Raw genomic sequence first — 19,392 nt, forward strand, 5'->3', positions numbered from 1 at the left:
TGTACTTAGTTCATTGTGGGCTGTATTCATGTTTTATGAATATCTGTGTATAGTATATATGAATATGTTTTTATGTGACATTATGTGTACCTTCATGGATGAATTTTTCAATATTTTTGTCTGACTCTTTTTTAAAAAAATGATAACATATTAAATGATGATAAATAAATAAATAAAAAGCATATGAGCTGATCGGTGGGTGAATTTTTAATATTTTAAAGCTATTGCCCTTTCTTGCTTACATTTGGGGAAATCTTTTGACGTTCTTCAGTTTGTTTCTTCCCCTGGTTGGATGTTCCCCTAAAATAAGCTTTCTCAGGGCCCTCTATCGTTTATCTAGCTGTAAGTTATAGTTAGCTCAGGTAATTCTAACTGCTGAATTTCATTGGTTTTGTACAAGTGAAATCTGAGCCTAAATATGACGCCCAAGTAACCTTTGTTTTTTTCAGGGAATTTGTAAAGTTTTTCAAAAAAATCTATTTCCTAACTATAACCTCCTTGTAAACTTATTTTTTCCATTGAATTTCTACATTTTTAATGTTATTTCCTAACTATAACATGCCTGCAACCTTTGTTTTTTCAGTCAAATTCTACGGTTAAAATGTTATTTTCCTAACTGTAACCTGTCACCTTTGAGAGTGGGTATGTGAGTGGCTGCATAGGTCAGTGAGTGGGTGTGTGAGTGGTTGTATGGGCCTGAGAGTGAGTGTGTGAATGTTTTGGTGGGTATGTGAGTGGCTGTATGGGTGTGTGAGTGGCAGTATGGGTCTGTGAGTGGGTGTGTGAGTGGCTGTATGGGACGGTGACTAGATGTGTGAGTGGCTGTGTGGGTCTGTGCGAGGGTCAATGAGTGTTTTAGTGTGTGTTGCGTGGGTGTGTGAGTGTCTGTGTGGATGTATGAGTGCTTGTGAAGGTATGTGAGGGGGTCTATGAGTTCCTGTGTGAGTGGGTGAGTGGGTGTGTGAGTGCCTGTGTGGGTCTGCAAGTGGGTCAGTGAGTACCTGTGTGAGTGTCTGTGTGGGCCTGCGAGTGCTAGTGTGTGCATGTGAGTCAGTGTATGAGTGCCTGTGTATATCTGTGAGTGGGTGTGTGAGTGGTGCAATGGATTTTGGGCATTTGTATACTTAGGGTATTTAATAGGAAGAACCATGGACTCTGCTCTCATCAGGAGACAAGAAAGAAACCACTCATCAGATTGTGCTCCAATAGCTCAATAATGAATTCACCTCCATTATAGATTTCATATTGTTTTTAAATTTGAAATACAAGTGGAAACACACTTGCTTTGCCTTCGCCAAGTTCAAGAAGTTAGTATCGTCTGTCCTTTACAGAACTCGTGCTTCAACTGGGGCACCTGCTATGTGTTTACTTGAAAGCGCTTCCAGTTGAGGTTTAATGTTTGTGAAATGAGCATCAGGGCCAGAACTGAACTTAACTTGTCTGTTTATCCAACAAGAGTTCACAGTTTTGCATAAAATGTCTACCCAACTGGAGTACTTTCTACAGGTTAATAAGTAAGTGCTACCTCGTACTAAATGTCTAGTGCGTATTCTACACTACAGCTGCATATTGCACCGCAAGGAAATGTCTCCAATGACTTTATATGCATTTCGGCAATGTGATTGTTCCTCATAAATATTTATCCAGAAATCTGTGATAACATGAATCTTTCTATAGAGAAGACAATGAGACTACAAAGACGTAAATCTCCACCAAACAAGAGTCTTGCCTCTTAAATATATGAAGTAAGCGCTTCTTTGTTTGGTGGAGATGTCTTCATATTCATCGGCATCAAGAACGTGTCACCAAAGCATCCTGAAATGTGCTGGGGGGCCCTATATTAATCTGTCCATCATCGTGGCAAAAAGCAGGAAGACCATTATATACTACTACGTTGGGCGAGGCCAACAGGCAGAGCTTCCAGGTGATTTGTACATTTGTATACTCGTAGTAATTTAAAGGAAGAACCATCTACTCTGCTCTCACCAGGACAGGAATAGGCCCGGATGGAGCTCGGAGAGTTACCTTATAACAATTTCCTCAGACACAGAACTATGGCTTTGAGTTCTAGCAGATTTATGTGCATTTTCATTTGTCATTGAGTCCATTTTCCACTGATACATAAACCCTGTAGGTGAGCGCCCCACCCCTCTAGGAACATGTCTGTGGTAATAACAAATTTGGGTATCTGAGGTAGGAAGCTTAATCCTATGGACAGATTGGTGTCCTTTGTCCACCAGTGTAAAGACATTTTCATGTTTGAAGTGATTTGCATTACATCGTTGAATGACCCTTGAATTTGAAGCCATTGTTTGTACAGGCCATATTTTGAGGTGGCAATATGGTACTAGCAAAATGCAAAAGAGCGCCATCCTGAGAAGTGACTTGAATAGGCGAACTGAATCAAATTTTCTTTTCAGTTATCTCTGTGCTAGGAGCTTGATTCTTATTCTTCTTTCTTGGAACAAGAATGCTTTGCCTTCAATTGTGTCGAGAACTGCTCCCAAGAATGTTATCTTTGTCAGAGGATTGAGAGACAATTTCTGCAGGTTGACTGTAAGGCCCAGTTTGTTGGATAGCAAAAGACATGCTCTTGTTGCCTTCGGTGCCTGACGAGAAGTTGTCGCTTTTATCGACTTATCGTCTTGGCATGGGAATACCTGAAAACCCATTCGTCTTAAATGATCTGCAACTGGAACTAAGGGGCTCATTAGGATGACGGGCGGACTTTGTCCGCCCGTCATCCTGTCGTGTGTAGGGACCGCCCGCCATAAGGGTGGGGGTCCTGTTGGGGGTATTAGGATGCGCCCGCCACAGTGGTGGGCGCATCCTGTATATTTAGCATTGTGGCGGGCGGTGTTGAAAGCACCGCCCGCCGCAATGCTAAAGATACATGTTGTGCATTACAAAGCACAACGTGACAGACACCACGCAGTGCCTGCCATGTTGTACTTTGCAATGGTAGGGGGTACCATAGGTACCCCCCATGTGCATGCCCCACCCCCCCAGAGTCTCTGGGGGCCTGCAACGGGCCCCAGCAGGGTGTCTCCGCATGCCTTTCCGTGGCGGCATTACCGCCATGGAAAGACATTGGAAAATGTCCATGCTAATATGGCTGGCGGTGTCTGAAAGACACCGCCACCATATTAAACTTTTTCCGCCCCGGCCGCAAGGCGGCCGGGGCAGTAAAGCGGTGGAAGGTCTTTCCGTTCGCCGCAGTCCCACCCGGCCATACTAATATGGCGGGGGGTCATTCCGGGTAGGATGGCGGGCGGATCGCCCCTATATATGTAAAAAAATTCCTAGGCAGTATCAATAGTAGACAACAAATTGCATGGACCCAGTGGTAATAGGAACAGGCAGTACAATTTAAAAAATAAACAAAGAATCATTAAAAAATAAACATGTTTTTAATATAATTGATAAAAATCATATAAAGAACAAGAGAGTTGAATTTATATGACAGTACAATAAAGTTATGTGCAATTAATACATACATAAACACAGTATACAATCTTTATATATATAAATATAAATATATATATAAATATGGGCCACCATATAGAATTCAGTGGGCCCCTGCCAGGCCGGCGGTGGCTATCGCCAGCCTGGCGGGGGCGATCCGCCCGCCATCCTAAGTATTTTGTGAAAATCCGATGAGCTAATTTCAATCCAAAAGGGAGAACATTTAATTAGTAATGAGTGCTGGCTACCCTGAATCTTAAGTACTAGGGATGTTTTGGGTGGATTGGAATGTAAAAATAGGCATCATGGTGATCCAATGATGACATATAATCCTCGTTATTGAGAAGATGCAGGAAGTGAAGCCTCTGTGGTGAGTGTTCTAGAGGGTGCTGTCACCTGATTGGCTGAAGTTTGGTTCTTGATAAATAATGTGGATGAGTTTCTGAAGTGAATGTTTTTGAGCCATTATAGGCCATACATATAATTTTGTACTGTTTTCTAACTATACTGTGGGACTCCCACTTTTTTTTTGAAAATGTGTTTATTTCCAGCATTGAACATGGACAGGTACATTCCATGGTGAGCATCAAACATATAACAGTTGGTAGAGGTCCATATCGTTACATAGATAATATGCATAGTAACAATTTTCTCTTTTTTCTCCCTAGGCAACGACGTTTCGCCTACATTATAAAAACTCCCCCCTCCCTCTAACTACCCCGGCACTTACACAATGTCGTCTATACACACTTTCCCCCGCCTGCTCCGTTCGCAATGGTAACAGTCATATACCTTCGTGCCATATCTGGATGCCCTCCCTTAGCCAATGTCACAAAGTCTCTTTCGGTTGCACCTAGCAGTGCGATCTGGGGCTCCATTAAGCAATGGGCCATCATTGGGGTCGGGGGGGGGGGGGGTTCGGAGGAGGGGAGAAGGGGGGGGGGTGGGGGAGGGGAGGGGGAGGAGGGGAGGAGGGGGAACCCCCCGGGCTCACTGCGATCCCATCTCTCTGTGGGACTCCCACTTTGACGAAGGGGAATGATTCAAGCATGTGCATCGATGAGAGATCCAATACCGGAGAGGGGGGTGCATAGTGGTAGATAATACTTTAACCAATAGTCAAATGCCAGGACACTGCATCAACTATCGCAATGCACGTGGATTGCTGTTCCTCAAACCCTCTGTAGTGAGGGGGAAGAGGAAAGTGATCCAGTTTTTAAGTGTCACCTTCCTATTGCCATTTGCCCTTTCATACGTGGAATAGATCAGAATCACATATTATGCTGTAGCGTTTGTCATTGCATAACATGTATGTTGCATGATCTGAATTTTAATTGGTGAAGTTTCTCGGTTCCCATTCTTTTAGCAATATTAAATCAATTGTGATAGTAATTTTGGTGACGAGATAAGACACTACGAATTCCTCAAGGATGACGGCATATTATTTTAGGTAGGCTCCACAGAGTGAATTTACTTGGTGTATTGGCTTTTTGTGTTTGCCGGGTATAGACTACCATGTCTCCCAGATTCCTTCTTCTTTTTAAAGTAATAGTGTCTGCCAAAGTTGTGTCTTCCTGTGTTTAGTATGTGTCAGTGTTCATCAATCTTTTTCTTTGGTAGAAAGTGCAGTGTAGGTTGTGACACAGGTCAGTCTTTCGGATTTGTTTAGTTGGTTATCTTCCAGAAAGGCTTCTCGTGATTATTCATGGCCCATTCGTTTCTAAGAAAGATCATTGGCCTGGCAATCATAGTCTGATATTTCTGAACAGTCCACCCATGAGTGCCAGAATTGCCCAAAGAAGAGGTTTTCACAATGTGCTTTTGGATTAAACCTTTCTAATATCAATAAAGTAATTTTATCTTTTGGTTGTTGAAATACTTTGATTTTCAAATGTCCATTTTGCAATGTTATCCATATATCGAAAAAAGATGTATTTGCTTACATTGTGTGTAAAGCTTAAGTAGGGATTCAGATTGTCAATCCAGATGATAACGTTTTTTATCCTATCTTCTTCTCCCCATATGATGAATATATCGTCTATATATCTTCTCCATATAGGTATGTTGTTCTTATATGGATAGTTGTATTAATGAGATCGTTCTCAAACTGAGATACATATAAGCATGTAAGCTAGGAGTGAAGGTGCTTCCCATTGAGATTATGTGCACTTGATCATATAGCGTACCTTCAAATTCAAATTAGTTTTGTATTAAGGCTAAATGACCACATGCCATTATGAATGAAACTGACGTTATGTAATTTCATTCTTGAGTTCTCAGTACATTCTCCACTACGACTATGGTTTTATGTTGAGGAATGTTTGTGTACAGTGACTCTAGGTCCATGGTTATCAAAATGTCAGAGTCATTCAGAAATTCAACATTACGCAGACATCCTTCAGTAGGGGGGTGTAGAAACCAGTCACAAAATTGTGAAATTTGTTCCGATACCAAACGTATTCCAGACATTATGGGGCTGCCAGGCAATAATTAATCCTGTTTATGTACTTTGTGTAATGTATTGGGTAGTTTTGGGTGGTCTTTGATCTAGAATGTGATTTAGTTAATCCACAATTCTGTAAGAGCTTCTTCTCCCACTGACTTGATTTAAGTGCCCATTCTTCCGTAGGGTCCTTTCTGTCGTCCTGTAATATTCCGTTTTATTAGGTTTACGAAGACATTCTTCTCTGCAAGAAATTGTGTTTTGTATGATGATGGCCCCACCTTTATCTGCAGGTCTAATCACTATCTTTGGGTCTCTGGTCTGCTCTTTTACAGATGCTTCTTCTGCTTCGCTTGTACCGAAATAAGTTATCAAGTTCTGACCTGCATCTGTTTATTGTGTCTGTATCTATTTACAACTTGCTCGAAGATAAGGAACTCTGCTAGGGAATTTTGGTTTAGTGGCTGGAAGAATTTTTTTCTTCAGACCTGTGTTAGCCATGTGGCATGTGTTCCATCTGTTTCCACAGTGGATAATTAGGTCTTCAGCCAGATCTTTTTAAACAGTTCCACCAGTTATTGTCGCATGCCAAACATGTTTATTTCAGGTAGGAGTCAGTTCAAATCCTAGACCCTTCGTTAGTTCTGCCATTTTTATTGGTGTTAAGGTTTTATGAAAGGAATCTCACATTACCTGCTCAGTGCTTGCGGCAGTGGTGACCCGCCAGCCCAAGCCCTGTTTGCTGTGATTTTGTTTCCTAGGTTGCATCACAATTGTGCTTTGCTTTGCTTGGTTGCTTGCTTGCTTGGTTACTCAGCTGGAATTCCTCTATTCCTCATGTTCCAGCTATTCCTATTTTCAATCAATCAATCATACATTTATTTAGGGTCTCAAGTCGCTGTTTGGCCTGGCCAGTAGAAATGGTTTTCCTGGACTCCAGTTTTTCCATTCCTGTGCAAATTATTTCAGAAGTAGTTTCAGTCCAATAGCGTAATCCTATTGTCTGGTGTTGCTGCTGAAGATAAAAAACTGTATCTACACACAAAGCAGGTTCTTCAGCTGTTGCCAGGAAGACCTGCACTTGATCACTATGTTGTTGCATTGTTCAGTCCTGGTTGTGGCTGTTGTTCCTGTGATCTTCTGCGTGTGACCCTCATATTGGGTACATCCCATTTTATTCTCTGTTCTTTCTTCATCCTTTCCCTCTTCCCCTGTTCTTCTTAAAAAAAGGTCTGGTGGTGGACTATGGTGGATGCAGAAAGGGTGTGGATGTGGTGTACTGAAGAATGATGTTCTGTACCTATTCCTTCCTTTGTTTCTCAACTTGTCCCGGCTGAACCGTTCCTGGTGAGAGAACCAACTCCTAGGATGGGTCTTATCTGTATTAGTTTATGGTTGATTGAAGTAATCTTTTTTGGTGTAAGGAAATGCTACCTTGTCTGAGAACCTTCTTAAATCTTTTTGTAATTTAGAGATCTTATCCCGCCTGAGAACAATTTCAAACTGACTTGCGCCTTTATTTATTTCCTCCAGTCTTTTAACACAATCCAGTATTTTATTTTTGTCCCTCTTAAGTATGATGTAGAATTTCATTGGTGATATAAATGTTACCAGGATCACACTCCTTCTGCTGCATGGCAACACATTGTTACTTAATGATAAAACTATTCAATATGGTGCCCCCACTATGGGACACTGTATCATCACATCACGTAACACAATTATGAAATCACTCCTAAGCTTAAGCGTCTGATGTGAGTCTGACCCCACACCCATTGAAAGGCCAAATGGCGCCAGGAAGGAGATGCTTAAAAATAGGACCACTTTATTCTTTCTCCTCACTAAAGTGGGTTGGAGGAACAGCAAACCGAGTGCAATCCTGATAAAATAAGTGACCTGGCATATTACTATTGGAGAACATATCCCTACCATGCAGCACTTATATTCTATGCTAATTCTGAAGTTCTTTATCAGTGTTATACTATTGAAAGCATTGTCCTCCTCCCTCGATTGAGCCATACCTTCCACAGGCTTAGGTAAGGTTATAACCATACGTTACAGTACCTTATGTATCTCAAGTACATTGTGATATGTGCAGTGTGACAGGTCACTCACTTTACCCACACCTGAACAACAACTTAAATAGCATGAGTTCTGCATCTATTATGTTGCACTTAAACTTATTTATCCATCTCACACAGCCAACAGCCACTACCCTGACGGAAGCCTTTGATGAACACATCAGAAGACTAGCATGTAGACACATATATTATGATGTGCGAGTCATTATAAATTACTCACATCTCTCATCTCTTTTTAACCTTATCAAGGAGCTCTTACTAAAAGAGAAAATGCGAAGTCCCTTAAATAATTTAAAATGAACACTTTAACAATAACTGACAATGAAAGATGCTCACTACTGAGGTAACAGCGCACCCTGGGTATGAAGCAATACCCAGGTTTCCCAATTATCGAGGACGTCACTTGAAAAACATAGAAAACCTCTAGCCCAATACATATCCTTAAAGGGTTCCTATACCACATTGGTTTGTAAACATTATTATGTTGATACACAAAACAAATGGCAGTGTCCCAAGGCACATTTTTAATTCTGTGATCCCTCCCACCACCAGCATGGAATTCATCCAACAAGCAAACCCAATGAAGATGATGGATAAATCATGAACTCTCTCACCAACATTTGCAAGAAGAAAATGGTACTTACTTGTAATCCTAGTTCTGCATCGTAGGAAGACTCGCTGAGGTCATAAAAGTAGAATATTCATGTCTATATGTGGGTACCTCAGAACACATATTAGAGTCAACTTGTAGTTAGATTTAGACATCTCATTGATGAACAATCTGGTGGCACCTCCTCCAATGTAAAGTACAGCTATTCCACCATATTTTCTGAGAGGGACCCCCCCCCCCATTTAGACAAGGCCTTAAGACCACATGCAGCACCTTGCACAACCTGAGTATCCAGAACAACTTTTTATCTTCCACAGAAAATGCAAGAAAAGGTGGCTCTCAGAACATGGAATCAAAGATACCCATAGAGTGCACTTCTTTTGAAGTCTAGATGGTGCCGACTTCACCGAGGCCGGAGTCAGAAACAGCTCCATGGCCGGTTCCTCCAGTCCTGGCACCAGAGGCAGCAAAGGGCGAGAGAGGTGCCTGCGCTGCAGCATTTCAAAAATCACAGAAGTGGAAGGGGTGGGAACAGTCAATGTGTTCCCCAGCTTCGATGCCCCCCTCAGCAGCACATCCTGGAACGTCACAATGCCATCCACTGGCGACACTCTCGTCGGAGGAGAGTCCGACAAAGTGGGAGAATATCTCCTGTCACTAGACGAGTCCGTATACCTGCACCGTGACCTTTCCCTCCGTCAATGATGATGTGACCTCGTTGAAGATCTAAGCTCACTGCGAGAGCGATGCCTCCCTCTGGATCTTGACCTTGGCTTTCTGGGCCTCGCAGGAACCACTGGTCCAGGAGGCTGCAGAAACAGAAGAGGCTGAGCCGGAACCAAAGGTTTCGGTTGTGGAGGTCGAGGCGGTGGTGGAGGAGGAGGAGGTGGTGGAGGAGGAAGTTGCGGAAGAGGAGGAGGCGTAGGCGTCCTTGGCCTTGAGGGCCAGTAGGTCCGGGAATAATCAGAGTCCGGTGACCTAAGAACTCTCCTCTTCTTAAGAGCAGGCCTCGGGGAGGACGCTATGGAGGCGGACCTCTCTCAGCGCGAGCGCCTGCGCCTCTGCGACCGGGGACTCGCTAATGATGATGACGATGAGACGCTAACCACAGAGGCACTAGACATCGTTCTGGGCTTCGACTTCCTCGTCGACGTCGACTTTTCCCTCCTCGACATCGACCTCTTTGATGTCTCTCTTTTCGACGTCGTTCTTCCTGACGTCGATGAACTTCCCGACGTCAAGTGTCTTCGCCTTGACGTCGATCTTTCTCTCCTCGACGTCGATCTTCGTGTCGATGTTGAAGGCGAACGGCGGTATAGCCTCGACGGCGAGCGACTACCTCTTCGGAACTCATCACGACGTCGAGGTCTCGACGTCCTACCCCTCGACGCCGAATGTCAACGCCACTTCGACCCAGAGCCCTGGGTCGACGGGGAACAGATGGTAGTCATACCTCTCAACACCGACGTCGAAGCCATCGACGTCGACCGGGACCGGTGACTTTTCTGGGCCTTTTTTCTTGACTGGGGAGCCCCCAAGAGGCCGATGCACGGGCAGAGGATGATGACAGAGTCCCCCCATGCCCAGAAGTCCCACCTGGTTCTTGATGTCTCCTCTGCTCCAGGCCTTGGAGACAAATCTTCTCCCTGTCACGCAGAGTCCTCCTGGAGAAAGAGTGACAGATATCACAGGAGTCAGGGACATGGGTAGAAGGGAGACAGAGTATGTAAACTCTGTGGGGGTCAAATTTTGCCTACTTCCTACCACACTCAGGACACTTGTCGAATAAAGCTGGCATTTCGACAAAATAGAGGTGGCAAAACTGGTCAAACAAGACAGCAACTGGAAGAGGGAGACCCCAGACGTCGAGTGAAACACTCAAAACACTGGAAAAGCTCCAAAATTGAGGATATACCCAAAAAGGTAGAGCTTAATGCTCCAGGGTCCTGCTAGCAGGAGTCGGAAAAAAGAACTGAAAGTAAAAGGCCTTTGGCTGTGCATTCTGGGATACCGAGGGTCTCTGGAGAGTTCCTTAAAGGCACGGTATCCCTTTTCCAGACACATAATGGCAGCCTATGGGGCTTGTCTGTCCAACCCTTCCTCTCTATCATGAAAAAGGATTTTTGAGAAGGGGAGTTTCTCTAGGTGTGAAACTTTGCAAAATGTGTAAAATATACTATTATCTTTTTCACTTCGAGATGAAGTGCTCGCCAATGTAGCCTTGTAGTTTTAGGCTGCATTATTTGTCTTTGATTTTCTCTGAAGTGTCTATGCAGGACGGCAGAGGAAGACAACTTAAGAGACTATCTCGATTGCTCTGGGGTCCACACACATGGGCGGGACTATTCACAAGATTATGACTATACACAGAGATCCCCTACTTCAGAACTGCACATACAGTTTCCTGGGTAATGCTGGTCGAATTTCATCTAGGCATGGCTCAATGTTATACCTAACCTTCACGTCCCAAAAATTTGATGTAAGAGATCCAGTGGTAGAATCTTCATGGAGTTTATCGAGTTTGCATGCCCTATAGCTGGAAGCTAGTTGTTTACACTGGGTTCTCAAACAGGCTGTGTCTGGATTTTCCCAACAATCATCTCTGCCAATAGTACGAAGGCTTTCCCAAATATAAGCGAACCATGACAGCTTACCTATGCTGGGGAGTCTCAAGATCTCTAAGAGCTCAGATCTATATTCGGCCAATTCTGGCACCACCTAGAACCGCCACCAAAAAAGTCAAAATCTGCAGACAATTTCCTCTGCGATGGGTCTCATCCCAAGATCCATATGCAGTGGAACCAGAGAGGAGCTCACTGGTAAGCAGAATAGCTGCCTGAGTTTTCACAATAGGGCTAAGGTGAGAATGCCCCCAGAGTTCAGCCCCATATAAGGCATCACTCCAAAGCTGAGTTTTATAAATCTCCATGACTGGGCTTAAAGGCTTGTGAAACGACTTTCTATAAAACTTGGCCAGGCCACCTACAGACTGAGTCCATTTAAGATTAGACTTGGCTATTTGAGGCCACCAGGCCATATTTTCAGTAAAAGTAATGCCCAGGTAGTCAAATGTAGATACCCGCTCAAGAGGGGTGCCATTCATGCATGGGTTAGGGCGCGTTGATCTGTTGGGGTTGAAGACCATAAATTTCGTTTTTTGGATGTTGATCTACAGCCCCCTAGACCTGCAGAACTCACAAAACCCGTCTAAAATTCTCTTGATTGCCATGGGAGATTTGGAGAAGAGTAAAGTGTTGTCAGCAAACATCATGGCAGGAATTTGATTGTGCGCTAGGTTGAGGGTGTCTATATCCTTAAGTTCTCCCAGCACACTTACCAGTCCATTGATGTAAATGCAGAACAGGGTAGGGGAGAGCACACATCCCTGTCTTACCCTCCTGTTAATGGAGATCGGCGGCGTGGGTTCCCCATTTTTATTGTACCAGATTTGGGCATAATTGCCAGTGTGTATCATTCTCATGATATCTAAAAGATGGTAGGGTATCCCAACTTCGCTCAAAACCCCCCACAGGGCGTCTCTGGGTACCATATCAAATGTACTCTTGAGGTCCACAAAGACCAGATGCAGGCTACCCCCTTCAGAATGTACTGATTTCCAATAAAGAAGTTGGAGCCTGAAAATCTGATCTATTGTTGAAGTTATTTCTCTAAACCCGGCCTGACACGGGGTCATGATCTTTTGTTCCTCCAGCCAGGATTGCAAATGATCTAATATAATCCAGGCAAATACTTTTTGTGAAACATCGATCAAACTGATCGGTCTATAATTTGTTGGTAACAGAGGTGATCCTTTTTTGTATATTGGAAGAATCCCCGCACCAAGCCAGGTTACAGGAAGGGCCATTCCCTGTAGGATGGCGTTATAGACCACCCATAAGTATGGACCTCAAATCTTGGGTTCTGCCCTAAAGAGATCCCCTGGTATCTTGTCCAGGGCTGCAGCTTTCCCGGGAACTAATCGGTTTAGGGCTTTTGTGACTTCTGCCAGAGTGATCTCAGGGATAGCTATTTCAGTGATCGAGGGAGTCAGATTTATTGGGGAAAGGCTGCTGGCCTCCACAGTATATGAGGCATAAAGAGCCAAAAAATGCTATTTCCAACAAGCAGCAGCTTTATTTGGCTCAATTGCCGCCTTTCCTTTGATGCTGCCTGTAGAAATAATACTCCAAAATGTTTTCATATCTTTGGCATTCAGGCCCAGTTTCAAACTCTCCTATTGTTCTGTTTCCCAATCCGTTTTTGCAGATGCAGTAGTGGTTTAATAGAGGGACCTTGCTGATTTTACTGCAGTCTTACACTTTATAGCCTCTAGCAATGCCTTTTTTGCCATTCAACAACTACCATTAAACCATGTCTGTGTATGCTTCGTCCCACGGCCCCTTGCACATGCTCACCAAAACACCTCCTCAAGCTTTATGGTGATGGACTCATTGACCTCTGCTACCTCTGCAAGGGATGCAGCAATACCTCCTGACTTGGCAAGCTCTGGCATGGCCTCAAGGTTGGGTATAATGGCTTCAAATAAGAGAGACATTTTTGGGGGTGTTTTTTCCACCCATGCCCACCTGACTTTCCGCCTGTCATTAGTGAGTGTCGATCTGTGATCAATAGCAGAAGCTTCTGCCAATTGGTACCCTATCTTTGGCATTGTGAGTTCAAGTATTAGAGCATTATGATCACTGTCATGGCGCAGCCTGACAGTGAAGTCCTTAACCTGGCCCCACAACCTGGTTTCTACTAAGAAATAATCTAAGATGGAGGGGTGTCCAACTCTATTGTAAGTGAATCTCCCAGGAGAGTCCGAGCTGAAAATGGCTGTTGGAGGCTCGCAGGGAATGTTTTAAGGTAAGTGCTTTTATTTGCAAAGCCAAAGGTGCACAAGCCCTGATAGGAGAGATATTGGTCTCCGGAATGGCCCACAGTTCATCCCCCTCTGTAGCAGGTGAACCTGTTAGATCTTTCATAGGTTCAAATTGGCAGTTTAGATCACCTCCCAGCACTACTAAAGAGTTAATCGAACAGCCAGATACCAGACCATCAAGTTGGCCTATGGTAGGTGATTCTTGTCCTGTCCTCACCGGCTTCAAATAGATGAATAAGGCTATTTTAAACTCTGGGGTAAAGCTCAGTATAAGGCACAGAATATCTGGGGAGCAATGCGCCACTGGTGTGATCGTGCAACTTAGATGACATCCAACCCACGTACAAAGTCCACCTGATGGTGTACCCCGTCCCCTAGATATAGAAGGTAAATAAAATGAAGCAAATCCCAAGCAAGTTGGTTCCTCTGTGCCCAGGATTCCTGAAACATACAAATGTCACAGGTATCCACAAACTCCTCCCAGTCAGGGCAGTCTAATTTGCTTTTCAGACCTGCGACATTCCATGATAGGACCTTAAGTTGGTTCGATACACTAGGGTTGGCAAAGGAGCCTCTCTGAACCTTGTTAGCTGGGAAGGCTTCTGGTTCCAATAACGCTGTGCGGTGCTTACTCAGAGGTTCTGTTGATACCAGTGAGTTAATCTCCTATCTGAATTGCCTGGGGTTACTAGGGTGCCATGGGAACAAATAAGAGCATGGGAGTGTGTAGGGGAGGGAGAATATGTGTCCCGTGTAGTTAAGGTAGACATTGGGCTGTAAGTTACTGAAAGAACTTTAGGCAACTAGGGTAGACAACGGAGCCATGGCGGTCAGTTACAGGGTGCAGACTGGGTCCTTGTCGGTGGGACTAAGTACCTTGATCTTAGGATCCTGAGCCCTTTCCACTAAGGATTCACTCACACATGTCATCCATGGTGCCCACTCAACCATGAGTCAATCGACTTCTTCTAAAACCCCAAATCTATTTGCCATGGGCAAATCGAAGGTGTATGGTCTCAGTTGTACAGCGTCCTGCCCCACCATTAGCTGGTTCTGGTGCCAATCATTTTGTCTGTGTCTAATATCAACCCTTAAGTCATTAGTAGGATCTAGCCTAGGAAAATATGTAAGTGGAGGAGTCTGATGGCAGAGCCTGTAATTAGTGGGAATTGACTCTGGTACAAGAGGTGTTGTACAATGCGTAGATTCCTAAAGTTAATTATGGCACAGTCCCCACAAACATCTTTTAGCCTATTGCCCAACCAAATTGCCATACGTGTAATAAGTATTTCGCTGGTGTTGGCATACGCAAATTGACAATTTCTGGTTTGGCCCCTTAGATGCAAGCAGATCAGACGCACTACATATAAACTCCGGTATTCCATCGTTAGACTTCTTACGCTTGATCCCAGCCTTAGTGGGCTTTGTGGAATCTTTGATGTTGCTGGACTTAACACCCCTCCTCCTTGGGAATTGCTCCAGTGCCCACATCTGATGACCGTATTTGTGGCAGAGGTCGGATGAGCGTTCCATATCACTATGCGTTGTGGGCAAGGTCATAATGTGACCAGCTCGGTGTAAGTCCAGGGTCAATGACAGTCTGCGTTCTGTAAGTTCAATCTCAGTGGCCACCACTCCTAGGGCCCTTTGAAGCATCCTGTCGGTAGATGTCTGCGAAGGGGGAGGGGGTATAGCAGTGGTGGTGCATGGCAAATTGCATTTGTAGTGCACTTCCCCATTTCTGGTGGATTGGTAGACATGTGGCAAGAATTCCAGACGTGGTGCCCTCTTGTTTGTTGAGGTAGTGCATTGTTGTCCATTTGCACTAAAATTATGGCCCTCTTCAATGGTAGTATGAAGGCTCCCCACAAACTTGTAATGTGTGCTATTTATTTCACACCCGATAAATAACACACCCAGTGGTATCATTATTTATTAGGTGTCCTAAAAAACACCTAGGTTTGTAATCCAGAGGCATATCTTCTTTGCATTGAGACCATTGGTCACCTAGGCAAAGTTGCAGCAATCTCATGTGGAGATGAGCATTGGGCACCAGGTATAGATACATGAAGCAATGGACCCTAACAGGAAGGATATCTGACAAGCTGTTGTAAATGGTATTAGTACTAATTGGTGACATTTCTGCAAAATGGTAGATACTTTTGACCCTGAAGGACACACTCTTCACTTTTGAGTGTTTATTGTTAGTAATTGAGTATACGTACTGGTGACAACATTGACTTTACAAAACTGATGTGAAGACCCAGGCGAAATAACAGTTTGCTGTTCTGTTGAAGTTCAACTGTGCCTGCTGAGCAGATTTTGCCTTGATCAACAAGTCATCCGATTAAGAGTAAATGTAGATCTTTTTCCTTCAGAGGTGAACAGCTACTAACTGCATGCACTTATAGTATGTTCTTGGACCTGCTTTCAGCCCAAAAGGTAGAACCTTGTATTGGCAATGGGTTTTGCCGATTATGAATCTGAGAAACATTTTGCATTTCGCAGCCACTGAAATCTGAAAATAGTCATAAATCCACAGAGCACATTCAGTGTCCTTTCAGAGACTGTACGTAAATTTGATGCAAGATTACCATCATGTATTTCTTTTTTTAATCAATTTGTTTGTTTGCCTTACATCTAATTAGGACCTTTTCTGGAGACCAAATATTATCTGCAATAGATGCCTTTTCCTCTTTGAGAAGAAGGAATGGGGTCTATTTAACTATGTTGGAACAGAGATTGTACTTCCACATCCAAAAGCGAGAGTTGGTATTCCAGTACTGATTATGGAGAGATTAATAGAGGAGGAGCTTTGAACTGGAGAGCATCACCGGTCTTGACTGTTTGTAGGACCAAACCATCTGCTCACAGTTGTTGTTTTCCACGCTATCATAGTGGGTAACAGAAATGAAGGAGTGGATCGTTCACTGTTTTGACTGGGAGAGCAACTTTGTGTATGAGCGCAGGTGTTACTGGCCTATTCCTCTACCATTTTTGTGCTGGTGTTGAGACTGTTATTGTTGTTACTGTGCTTGAGCTTGGGAGTAAAAGGACCATTGTGGGAATAGAAATCTATGTCTCCGCTGATATCGCGAATCCCTCTTTTTGTAATGAGATCAATAACTCTCTTTCCTTTTATGGTCTCTGTCTTTTTTTCATATGCTCTATATCCTCATCTGTATTAGGAGTGAATTGGACTACTTCGGTAAAAGGTAAATTCATGATTTTTAATTGAGCCTCTGGCTGTAAAGATGTTAGTCTGAGCCTGGAGGCAGAACTCTGTGATTGCTAAATTAGCTGAGTCTACTACAGTGCTGACTGTCTGGTTGGAGGAAGTCAGTCCCTCTTGGACAATTTCTAAAAAGTCCTGTCTCCTTTCCTTAGCAAGATCAAAAGCAGCAAGAGACTACTATAAGGTTCTGCCTTATCTTCCTAGCAAAGCTGATTCACAGACTTTTCCGCCAATTGCTTTTAACCTCTTATTCTTGCTCTCTGGTGGAACTCATGACTCGGGTGCAGAAGCATGTCTTTTTCTCACTGCAAACACTATGACTGAGTCAGGTTCAGTCTGTTGTCTAGGGTGGATTAGGCCTTGTTGAGAAGATTGCATTTCCACTGAACTCTAGATTTTGCTGAGTTTACCATCGCTGTTCTCAAGTATTTTTCTTCTGACACTTGGCACCAATGGGAGAATAGGCTTCGGAGAGGCTCTGGGCAGTAACGCCTCCACGATAACATAGACTACTCTTTGCAGAGCGTCCATTTCTATACTAAGTTTTCTTTGTCCTCTTATTAGTACGTCTTGAAAAGTTAGAATGTAATCAACCGGGGACATTCTTATGGGTGATTCGACAGGAGATGCTAGTGTGTAAGAAGTAAAGGAGTCAGAGGAATGACCACTCAATGTTGAAGGAGAAAAAGATGGTTATTTTCTTCTTGTTTATCTCGCCCACAGCAGCTCTTGAGGAATTGGTAACATTGTTCTGTGGTCTGAATGGTCCAGGTGACATAGATGTGCTTGTAGGGACCATCAAAGGACTCAATGGGTGTACAGAGCACAGAGACGCTATTGGAGCTGAAGACATATGATGTTTTGGAGGAAGCGTCCAGATCTTTAGCTGGAATGATCACTCCTAAAACCTGTGAAGAGTTAGGAAATTCCGATGGAAAAGCATTATGTGATGAAGAGGAAAAAATGAACGCTGAAGCATTTCTCAAATTTGAACTTCTTGATGCCGATCTCCTGAAAGAGATCTCAACGTCATTATGCCAGACATAATTTCCTTGATGGTAATCTGAGCTGTCTCATTGTCGAACGTCATGACGAAGGTGAAGACTTCCGTGTAGGAGCAGACACCAGTGGTGTTGGTGAAATCACATGAGTCTGCACCTGAGGCATCGACTTTGACGGTGCCGTTAAAGTCCTCAAGAGTGAGCATGTTGGAGGTGAAGGTTTCAATGATTGACATGTGCTCCTGAAGTGGCAGGAGTGTTTTGAGTGATAGTGATGATGTTTTCAATGTCCTTCTCTTTAAATCTCCGTTTGTGGAAGTCTTTCTAATGAAGGGGAATAGTTTCAGAGAGGGAGCTCCTTCTCTGTTTTGTCTTCCTCTCTTCCTGCACTCTGAAGTCATCTAGTTTTCTTCTAAGGCAGGACAGATCCCCTTTCTATTCTTAAGGTCTCATTTTGTTCTTTTTTTTAATAACATTTGCCGTCTTTCACTGAATGTGTGGCTAAACACACATCACACAGGTAGCATGAGGGTGTGAAGCAGCCTTTTTTCTTCCTCATGAAGTGCATTTTGTGAAAACAGATGGTATTTTCTTAGAAATATTTCAGTGAAGGATGACAAAAAGTTTTAGAAAATGGAGATGGATGTTGGAAATGTTAAATGAACAATATAAAACTTCGGTACCGAAGTAAACTTTGAAGAAAAACTGGGTAATGAACTCTTGAAGCGTTGTGAGATTCTTCTACGCACAAGCCAGAAACAATAACTGGCACTGTGAGGCAAAGTACCGGTACAGTGCCTGATGGGACAGGAAAACTGCTGAACTCTTAAAGGAACAGGGAACTCTATGGGTATCTTGAGTCTATGGCCTGATAGGTGCTTTTTACCTGCATTTTTTCCTAACAGAGAGGAAAGCAAAAAAGTTATTGGAGATACTTATGCACATATCTTCAGCTAGCAGCTGAAATTTGGTCTTAGGACCTTTCTTAGATTTAAATCTCTGATAAAATGCTAGAAAAGCTGCACTGTGTTTATAATGGAAGAGGTGCCAACAGACCGTTCAACAATGAGGTGTCTACCTTCAACTACAGATGGACTTTAATATATGAAGGAAGTGTTCTGGGGTCCCCAAGCATAGTCATGAATATTCTAACTACTACTGACTATCAATGAGGCCCCTAAGATGCAGAACAGCAGGAAGAATATGGAACTAGTAAAAGACATATTCCTACTGGCAGGACCAGCATCAGGAGGCTGTCAACTACTAGTGGGGAGAAGGTGTTACCTGCATTACTGCATGGACCAACTAGCTAACCCCACACAAGAACATACTCCACACACATAATTTCTTCAACTCAATCAAACATATACAGTCAGTTTCTCAATGAGAGTAGGCACTTACAGCACAGTCGAAGCAGTTGAACGAAGAGTGAAAGTAAGGCCTCGATCCCAGCCCATATATTTTTATAAACATTTCGGACATAAAGAGTCCCAGGAAAATGAATTCTGCAAAGTCTGTAAGAGAGAGAGAAACAGAAGGGAGTTAAAGCAAGAGAAATTAAGGCAGACTCTTACTAAGACATACGTGTTAAATAGTTTAGGTAATATGCAGTGATTGTCTTTATATTCACACATTGGCTTGCATCTCAAAACAATTCTGCATATCAAAAGAATAC

General features: G+C 43.4%; 1 protein-coding gene across 14 annotated transcripts in view; it reads right to left on the reverse strand.

The window, feature by feature from the left end:
- The window catches only part of CACNA1A (calcium voltage-gated channel subunit alpha1 A), a 1,308,076-nt gene that overhangs the window by 760,918 nt on the left and 527,766 nt on the right, over positions 1-19,392 (reverse strand). For all 14 annotated transcript variants that reach the window (XM_086961990.1, XM_086962030.1, XM_086962039.1 and 11 more), the window contains one exon: positions 19,119-19,231. In XM_086961990.1, the coding sequence (XP_086818116.1) occupies positions 19,119-19,231 (113 nt within the window). The remainder of the gene's footprint in view (positions 1-19,118; positions 19,232-19,392) is intronic.

The sequence above is a fragment of the Lissotriton vulgaris genome, chromosome 1_1 (genome assembly GCF_964263255.1).
Source record: "Lissotriton vulgaris chromosome 1_1, aLisVul1.2, whole genome shotgun sequence".
NCBI lineage: Eukaryota > Metazoa > Chordata > Amphibia > Caudata > Salamandridae > Lissotriton > Lissotriton vulgaris.